General features: G+C 35.6%; 1 protein-coding gene across 1 annotated transcript; it reads right to left on the bottom strand.

The window, feature by feature from the left end:
* Positions 1-2,090: 2,090 nt before the first annotated feature.
* On the bottom strand, positions 2,091-3,533 carry LOC132190723 (uncharacterized). Its single transcript, XM_059605773.1, has 3 exons — positions 3,477-3,533; positions 2,666-3,221; positions 2,091-2,338 (listed from the first exon to the last, which is right to left on the bottom strand). The coding sequence occupies exons 1-3, from the start codon at positions 3,531-3,533 to the stop codon at positions 2,091-2,093; spliced, it is 861 nt and encodes a 286-aa protein (XP_059461756.1).
* Positions 3,534-9,682: the final 6,149 nt, after the last annotated feature.

Genomic DNA, 9,682 nt, shown 5'->3' with positions numbered 1-9,682 from the left:
CTACTATGCGGTCGGTCTGTAAACCCAGCCTTTTGCAGCACTTAATACAAATGTGACACGTAAGGGAAGCATAGCTTATGGAATAGAATCGAAAACACGGAATTTCTTCTTCATCCCACTCGAGTCTCTGCGTTCTTCTTCAGTCTTCTTCATCTTTCTTCCTTTCTGTTTCCTCTTCCACTTTCTCTTTTTCTCTCTTTCCTCTTCCCTCTCCCCTCACGGACAGCCGGAAATTAATCGGAAAACCCATCACCCAACGGGCTAAACCCACCCCCATTGGAACCCAACTGGAAAACTCATCACCCAACCTGCCATTTACGACCTTCACTTTGCCATACCCATGGTTGGCGCCATCCTCAACACAATCAGCATTTTGCTTTTCGTTTTCAAACGACTCTCTCTCCATTTTCACCTTTGGGTTGCTCTCCATTTTTGGTTTGAGAAAACTTTCCCATGGAACATCTAATAAATTCATTGAACCCAATCACCCAAACATCTAATAAATTCAATAAACCACCTACAAATATCAGATAGGCATTCAACAAACCGTATGAGAAAATTTTGGTTTTTTTTTTGTGAAAAGTTGGAAACGACAGTGACCCACGCGGGTCACAGTAGAGCAGCCGTGGGTTCGGCCGCAGACAGAAAGATGGTTGCCACCAGTATTCAACCATCTCCGGCAACCAGAATCTCTGTCTCCGGCAGAACCCAACTCCATGGGTAGAGAAAAGTTCTTGCTTTGATTGAATTTGAAGCTTAAGATTCTGGTCTATTTGAATTGATTCTGGGTTTTGTTGGAATTTTTGGGTGATTTCTCTGTGATGGAATTTCTCTGTTCAAATTCTAGGAGGTTCTACCAAAAGAAATCTAACAGATTTTGCTACTCAGTGGATGTGGTGGGTGAATGGTGGGAGAGAAAGAGGAAAAAATATTTTCGGTGAAGATGAATGAACCAAAGAAGAAAAGAGAGGAGAGAAAGTGGGAGAGAGAGGAAAAAATTTAATGTTTTTTATCCTATTCTATTATGTGCAACTATCTAATGTGTACCCACCGTATTGGTTGCTGCAAAAGGCAACTTTTGCAGCTCGACCGCATAAGAGGTTTTTCCTTATCGATCTTATATGATCCTATCTTACGACCAAGTCCACAATTAGGTCGGTGGCTTTGAGGCCAATCTGCGCAGGGACTTAAAGTTGTCGCTAATAATAGAGAAATGATTTACGTCAATGTTTTTCTCATCTCATCTTACAAATCAACTATTACATTTGTAGACTTATGTGGATCTCAGAAATCTAATGATTGATCTATTAATTTTTGAGATGATATGAGAAAAATATTGACGTGAATCATTTCTCCTAATGATAAGATATTAGTGACAACTTTAAGTCATTGCTGATAACTTATTATAACCGACGACATCTCGTTTTGGGTTCTGAATCTATTAGTAATGACCCTAAACATTATCAACAACGACAAAAGTCACTGTTGATAAGGAGATATCAACAATGACTCAAAGTTGTCGCTAATGAGCAATAATGTCGAAGTATTTGCGAGGATTTATCAGCAATGACTTGCATGTTGTTGCTAAAAGTCATTAGTAATGGATTTTTATTTATTTTTTTGGTAGCGTTGGCAATGAGTAATGTTGGTGAATCAGTTGTAAGAAGTGAAAGCTACCTTTTGAGGCCAAAAGGTTGATATCAAGATTCATCATTTTTTTTATGACGAGGCATAGATTTCTGAAGCATCAAAATGGAAGCTTTAACTTGACTAAAGCTTAACTTGATTAATTTATTAGCATTTTAGCACTCAATGAAGATCATTTTAAGTGGTAAAATGTTGGTACACCCACACTAGTATATATATTTATTTCACAAAACGAATGCATCTTATCAAATATTCAATACAAAAGAAAACTTGTTCTTGACAGAACTAGAAAGGGCATGAGAATATTTTAACCCACATAAATATAAACACAACAAGAAGTATACATAATCTGAACTAATTAGAAGTAGGATTAAGTGTCGGGAGAAGCGAAGCTAGAGAACACTACGTTTGTACGATAGTGAGAATAAGCAGAAAAACAGCTGCTAAAAGAGAACACACCGTCTGAAATATTTTTGTTTCAAGTGTGCCTTCCATTTGTGCCATGAGGTGTTGTAGTATTTGTTCAACTCCTCAAAAAGAGTAGCAAAATAGAAGTTATCCTGGTCCAAAATAACCCCATCAGCAAGCTTATTTAACAGAAGTGACCCCTCTCGGCTGTTGCTCAGCCTATTCTCAATAATTCCCTTCTTCACCAATAAGTCTAGATCCTTGCGTGTTTCAACAAGGCGACCTATAAGGATAACGTAGTCATTTATGTAGTTCTCATCACTACAATGGCATTGCTCAAATGCAAGCGAATTTCTGATTGAGTATTCTTTCTCATCGCTTAAAATAAAACTTGGGATTTCTAGTTTCCCTTTTTCAAATTTTATGTCGAATAGATTTTTGCTCTTCTCCCGTACCTTAAACAACACTCCAGCCTCGTGTAGCTCTGTCTCTGGGGGTGGTTAGTGTCCGAAGTTCCATATTTCTACGAGTTTCTATCTCAGAATCATCAGGCTTAAATTGCACGTGTCGTAGGAGATCAACAAAATGTTCAATTTTGAAATCACCATACAAGATTTCTTCCCATCTTCTTCTATTCCCGGCGACTCCATTCGGTTTTGGAAAAAGACTACTATAAGCTTATTGATTGTAAGTGTCGTCCCATCATTTTGCAGAAGGACATCTGTTCTGTATGAATTGAAAAGAAGCTCAAGAATGAAGAGGGGAAGCTGATTTTCAAGCAAAAGCATGTCGGCCCAAACATCTTGTATCAACCAGGGTTTATATGAATTGAAAAGAAGCTCAAGACTGAAGAAGGGAAGCTGATTTTCAAGCAAAAGCATGTCGGCCCAAGCATCTTGTATCAACCAGGGTTTGTATGAATTGAAAAGAAGCTCAAGAATGAAGAAGGGAAGCTGATTTTCAAGCAAAAGCATGTCGGCCCATACATCTTGTATCAACCAGGGTTTGTTAAATATGCGGTCGTTTTCTTCTAGGAGTGTAGGGTTGGAGGACTTGAGTAAGACCTCAAGGATGAAGGCAGCATCCATCAGAATGATTTTGACAAATTTTTCACTATTAAACTCAATGGTTTCTGCATAACAATCACGAAGTTTTGCTTCCTTCACCTTTACAACGTCAATAAAGAACTTCAAGGTTTTCCCAGTCCGTCCAACGAAATCTCGCAGGGGTACCTCATTTTATGTTCTTCCATGGCTTTTAAGGCTTCACTACCACTATGATGTAGGGGGCCAATGGAGACAACCTTTGGTGTATGTGCTTTTTGCTTGACATGACGTAGCCGGTCAGGAACTCTATATATAGATGCTACATGCAGGGGATAAGGGAGACAAGCTTTCAAACTCCTTTCCCATTGAATCTACCAATGGAACAGGAGGGTCTTCTATGTCGATTAAATGGCTCATTTGCTTTCTTTCCATTTTTGTTATTGAACAAGACTTTGACGATTAATCGCTGATAACACAATCAACAAATTATAATTAACCTCAAACGCGCGTAACAACAAACAAATTATAATTAACCAATTTAACCTCAAACGTAACAACAATAGTTTTGGGCATTGTCTTGTGTTAACCTCAAATTCACATGCAAAAAAGAAAATGATTATATATATATATATATAGGTTATTGATTGTTTTTAAGTCTTTCATTTTGTTTTTACGGGTAAAGTACTTCAAGTGTTTGATAAAGAATAATTCATTCAGTACACTAGAATTATAATCTTAAAATTGAAAAATATATGGACACAAAATGTGAATTCATCCTTGGCAATGGAAAAATCACAGCTAAATCAGTGGAAGAGCCATGATTTTTTTTTTTCTTGCGGGCGGTTAATATAACCTATTTTTCTTATAAGTTGACAAAAATATATATGTGCACAAGTTAAGCAAAATAATAAAATACGAACTTACTTACATGCATGTTAAAAAATTTTATTTGACAAACAGCTGAACAAGTAATTGATTCTATGTTTTGTTTAGCCAAATATAAATAACTTTTTTAAAAAAATGAGAGAAAGAACAAATTGCATCAACAATAACCATAATGTACGTGCTAATAAATATATTATCAACACCATGTGTGTGTGTGTGTGTGTTCAACATCATGAATGGGACTTGACATTTGCTTGCACTTAATCACATTCCTACTCCAAAATACTAAAGCACCAAGCAGCCTAACAATTATAAAGTTTTGTATTGACTGTCAATGTGGGTGTCTCCTGTGGGGGGACTAACAATCATAGGTTTAAACCCAAAGTAATTAACTCTGTTTATAAACTGGCTAAAATAACACAATCCAGTTGGATTAGTTAAGAGATGAAGGAGAAGAAGATGATGACTTATTGAATATGGAGTTTCCTCCAAACTTTAGTCCTCTGTAATATGTATTTTTTATGTTTTTGTGTTATAATTTGCTTGAGAAAAAAAGAAAAAAAGAAAAAAAAAAGAAAAAAAAAAGAAAAGAAAGAGAGTAAGCTAAAAGAAGATAAACCGTTGAAGAGAGAAGGCCATGCAGGAAGCTCTAAGGAACAATAATGAGTAAGCTTAAAAAAGTGTAAAAACGTGTCATGTCAAGTTAATTTAAGATGCTATATAATTTTACTTTTGTACGGGGTCGGGCCATGGTATGGATTTATTTTCTTTGGAAATTTTGGTGGTTAACCTGTAAGCTTCTGGGTTTGGCTTAATTAATACACTAACTTTTTTTTTTTTTATTTCCATAACGACAAAAACTTCAATCCTTAATTAATTAGTACAAACCAAAACTCTAAAAGAATAAATTAAATGTCAAAACAAAATCAAATTTTCTGTCAACCCCCTGCATGTTAATTTATGCTACAACTACAGTAAACATAGGCAACTTTGAGCTTAACAAATAAATAAACATAGGTAATGTCAGAGTATATATAGAAAGGTACGTATTAACCTTAAAAAATAAAAAATAATAATAAAATAAAATAAAAAATAAAAAATAAAGTATTGCACCTGCTATATATGGAGAAGTTTGATCGATCTTTACTAGTTTTAAAACAAAAAAAAAACAAGGTTTAGTGACACGGTTATTTGGGACTTTTTTTGCCAAAAAAACGTCTCTATTGATTTCGCAACGCTTGATTAAGGGCACTTAGGACACGTCGGTTTTTATGGCGACTAGAATTTAAGTTTGAGACGTTTCTTTTACTAAAAAACGCCTCGAAAAGGGGACGTTTGGAACAAAGCGCCATCTTTTTTAAAAGGGGGCGCTTAGTGGTGAAAAACGTCGCCTTTTAAAAAAGGAGGCGCTTCCTAGGCAAGCGCCTCCTTTTTATAATGAGGGTGCTTCCTACGCAAGCACCCCCTTTTTTAAAAGGAGGCGCTTGCCTTGGAAGCGTCCTCATTCTAGAAAGGGGGCGCTTAGGAGGGCAAGTGCCCCCTTTCATAAAAGGGGGTGCTTGCGCTTGCGTGTAAAGCGCCCCTATTTCTATGTGGGAGCGCTTCCACACCGCGAAGCGCCTCTAATAATTAATATATGGAGAAAATGTTTTCCCCATGCAATCCATATATATATATATATATATATATATATATATATTTTATTTTCTCCTGATATACAATACGCAATACAGTATTTTCTCCATAAATATTGGATTAATCCATAAATATTTTATCCATTCATCAATCTCATGCAATCATATACATATCTCACAATACATATGTAATCCATATATACAATCTCATATCTCATAAGACATCTAAATCCAAAATGATGATATCATAAACACAAAGTGTACCACATCTTAAAGAGTTAACAAAAATTGTACTATACATATGAAATAAAATATTCAAAACGGTATCATAAACACAAAGTGTACCACCTCTTAAAAGAGTTTACAAAAATTGTATATTGCATATAAAATAAAATATATCAATGGGTTCGCTTAGCATTTGGCGTCAAATACGTATCCAACCTAACAGGTCAAGTATACGTACATCACTTAACGATTACCTGCAAATGATAAAACCAAAAAAGAATATTAAATTACAAACCTATATCTAACTATTTTGAAAGTGCAAACCTATATCTAACTGGATTATATTACAAGTGACTAAGATATGAAAATCTACACATACTTTGTGATGATCGACGATGGTTGCCTTTTGCATCAGCTGCATGCTCATCTTCATTTGTTAATCCATCGTCACCTATATATAAATAGATGCAAATGTATATTATGCAATCATATATATGTTCTTAAGTCAACGATAATGAATTGTGTTTCAGCACCTAGTTCCCCTATAAAAGGATAAAAGATAAAGGAAGAACAACATAAAATAATTTTTATTGTGCTTAAGTTATATAAGCCAACATTAAAGGATAAAAGATAAGCCAACAATAGAATTTCAAATTTTATGTTGTTCTTCCTTAATCTTTATCCTTTATTGTGTTTAAGTTATTTTTATATAACTTAATGTTTGAGCAATTAGTTCCCCTATATAACTAAAAATAATTTTCGGTGCGCCTGCTATCTAGGCGCCATTATTTAAGAGTGCCTAGCTGTCAGGTGCCCCTAATTAAAGGCATCTAGATGGCTAGCACTCTTAATTAGGGGCTCCTGCCAGCTAGGCTCCCTTAATTAAGGGCGTCTAGCTGGTAGGCGCCCCTAATTAAGGGCGCTTGCTAGCTAGACGCATTTAACTAGGGGCGTTTAAGGGTGCCTGGATAGTAGGCATCCCGAATTAAGGGCACTTGCCAGCCAAGCGCACTTAATTAAGGGCGGCTAGCTGGCAGGCGCCCCAAATTAAGGTCACCTGAATAGTAGGCGTCCTGAATTAAGGGCGCTTGCTAGCCAGGTGCCCTTAAGTAGGGGCGCTTGCCAGCTAGGCGCACTTAATTAAGGGCGCCTAGTCGGCAGGCACCCCTAACTAAGGGCACCTGGATAGCAGGCATCCCAAATTAAGGGCGCTTGCCAGCCAGGCGCACTTAATTAACTAAATTGGGGCATGCCCTATTGGAATGTCCCGAATTAAGGGGACGTTTTTCTGCGCAGGCGTTGCTAATTTTATTTTGTGTCGTTTACACAATAAAACGTCCCTATAAGGAGATGTTTTACTAAAGCGCCTCTATTCCAAGCGTTAGTAAATCTTGTTTTTTTGGTAGTGTTTGCTAGCAGGCACAACCAAAAGATCAGAGCTCCCTCTCTTTTTATGAGGAAAGATCGGCACTTGTAAGATATAAGTTCCTCTAAGCATAGAAAGCATAATTAGCAAGAATCACCATTTGCCTTGCATTTCACTTAAAGAAAGCATCACGAAGAATCACCACTTTCCTTGTATTTCACTTTCTGGATCAACATGCATCCTCTTAATTATGGAACATGGAGCAAGGAAAACTACACTTGCAAACTCTCCTCTGACTTCCACCTAATAATTGCAATATTCCTCAAATTATGGAGAGATTAAGAAAAGGAATTTGCTAATAGATCTAGGGGAAGGAAAGATCACATTCTTGCCCAAGCACACAAGCATCTAACATTCATATAGAAATAAGGAGATATTTAGAACAAATATTGTTGCTTGGAAACTGGCTAGGAAAGGAAAAGGAAAAGGAAGATACCAAAACCTTCCCCACCAATTAGATCTAAGAATCCAATTTAATTATTTACCTTTACAAGCCCCATAAGCTTATAATTTACCTCCCACAAGCATACAAATCTAGGAACCACTTTCCTAAGAAGATCCATCGAAGTAAGCAAGTCTACATAAGATGGCGAAACATCCTTCCAGAGGGCTTTGAAGTTTTGAAGAAAAAATGGTGGAAGGGATTGATTGGACATCTGCATGATAGGGAGAAGCGCTGTAAAGTTTTCTCCTCCAGTTTATTTTCTGCACTTCACTCCACAAATTCTTTCTTTCCCTTTTCATTGCATTTTTTGTTATTTGTTTTTGTTTCTAACAGCAATTAATCTTTTGATGTTTGTTTCTAAAAAAATATTGCTGTTAGTTTTTGTTGACAAGTGTTTTGGTGTTTAAGTTTGGGGGATGCCCTGGCCTTGTTCACACTCAAATTTCCTTACTTCCGGTAACGTATTTCTATACTACACATTGAGGGCAATGTGTAATTCAAGTTTGGGGATATGGAAAAACATTTTGTCTGTTTATTTTTGTTCTTATTTGTTTATTTTTATTTGTCTGTTTGTGTTAAAAAAAAAAAAAAATTGTGCTATGTTGTTGTCAAGTTTGAGTTAAACTGTAATTGTGATTTGATTTTCATTAGCTTGCTTAAAGGGTTGAATACATCATTATGTCATTAGGAGTCTGAGTCAATTGACTTATTTTTGAGTAAAAGAGATTTTACTTGTTTTGAGATTAATTTTTATGACCACATTAGCATGTTTTCTGTGAGGTATGATGTTTCAGTTTAAGCTTGTTCTCTTTGAGATTTTGTTGGACTACCTATTGATGAATAATCATTGGCTTGCAAGATATAAAAAAATAAAAAATAAAAATAAGAGAAGGAAAAAGAAAAGAAAGATCATGTTGAGTTTTCTACTGAGTAACCGGACCTCTTGCCTCATCAAGCATTGAGTATTCGCGTCAAAAGGTGTGAAGTTCAATGTTGATTTATGATATGGTTAATCTGACTTCGTAGCCTTTTTTACTTAAGTTAATAAGCCCTTAGGGATGTTTTACCCTAAAGCCACTTGGCTTGGGAGTCATTAGCCTAACACTTGTTACATAAGTCAATTAGAAAGCTTAAGGAAGTTAGACATTGCAGAGCTTGCAAAAATAATAATAATAATAATAATAATAATAAAAATAAATGCATATCTTGCCTTAGTTGTTTCATATGTTAGGGATTCTTACAAATTTTATGGAACTTGTATTGAATTTAAATTGAAAGCTTCATGATTGTATGTTAATTACACTTTTCACTTTTCAGAACATATGAGGTCTCAATTGTCCATTTATGAGTGATTTGATTATGGATTTCCTTTTGATTGAAATGATGGTGTTTGTCTTTTTAAGCTTGCTCATGAATAAGAACCATGGTTTGTGTGAAACTTCTTTCTTGTTAACAACATAGTGCTACAATGTTTGTGGGTAGCATTCCTGTTAAGCCCTCATGAGACTTCACTCGTCCACTAGGGATGCCTAGGAGTCTAAAAGGCTTGTTGCATATGCTAAATGCAATTGTCTCTCCCACAGAAGAGGATTTATGTTTCTTGTTTTCATTGTATTTTTCATATTGTTTTGCTAAGGGACTAGCAAAATGTAAGTTTGGGGGTGTTTGATAAGTGCCAAATATTCCATATTTGAACTCCTTTATTTACATTAGTTAATCCTTTAACTCTATTGTTATTTAATGTTTTGTGTTTTTAGTGTTTTGTAGGTTGTTAAAGAGAAACTGCATCTTCAAAGGAAAAATATGCAAAGTTTGGAAGAAATCACACTTTAAGAAGATCTAGATGATGTGGTTAAGTTTAACCCAATCAAGGAAAGGATTAAAGTGAAATTCTAATCGGAGTCAAAATCGAATTGGATTCAAAATCAGATTCTATACACGTGTCAGCATTTTGACCATAACTTTT

The sequence above is a fragment of the Corylus avellana genome, chromosome ca8 (genome assembly GCF_901000735.1).
Source record: "Corylus avellana chromosome ca8, CavTom2PMs-1.0".
NCBI classification, from domain to species: Eukaryota; Viridiplantae; Streptophyta; class Magnoliopsida; order Fagales; family Betulaceae; genus Corylus; species Corylus avellana.
The sequence above is the reverse complement of the archived record's forward strand: the minus strand, read 5'-3'. Positions and strand labels throughout refer to the sequence as shown.

Excerpts from the sequence above, each read along its gene's own strand:
- LOC132190723 (XM_059605773.1), bottom strand. The coding sequence starts at position 3,533 with ATGGAAAGAAAGCAAATGAGCCATTTAATCGACATAGAAGACCCTCCT. Across the intron at positions 3,222-3,476 it reads AAGACCCTCCTGTTCCATTG|GTGAAGGAAGCAAAACTTCG; the intron begins GTAGATTCAATG and ends GACGTTGTAAAG. Across the intron at positions 2,339-2,665 it reads AGAAGATGGGAAGAAATCTT|GTCGCCTTGTTGAAACACGC; the intron begins GTATGGTGATTT and ends TTATCCTTATAG.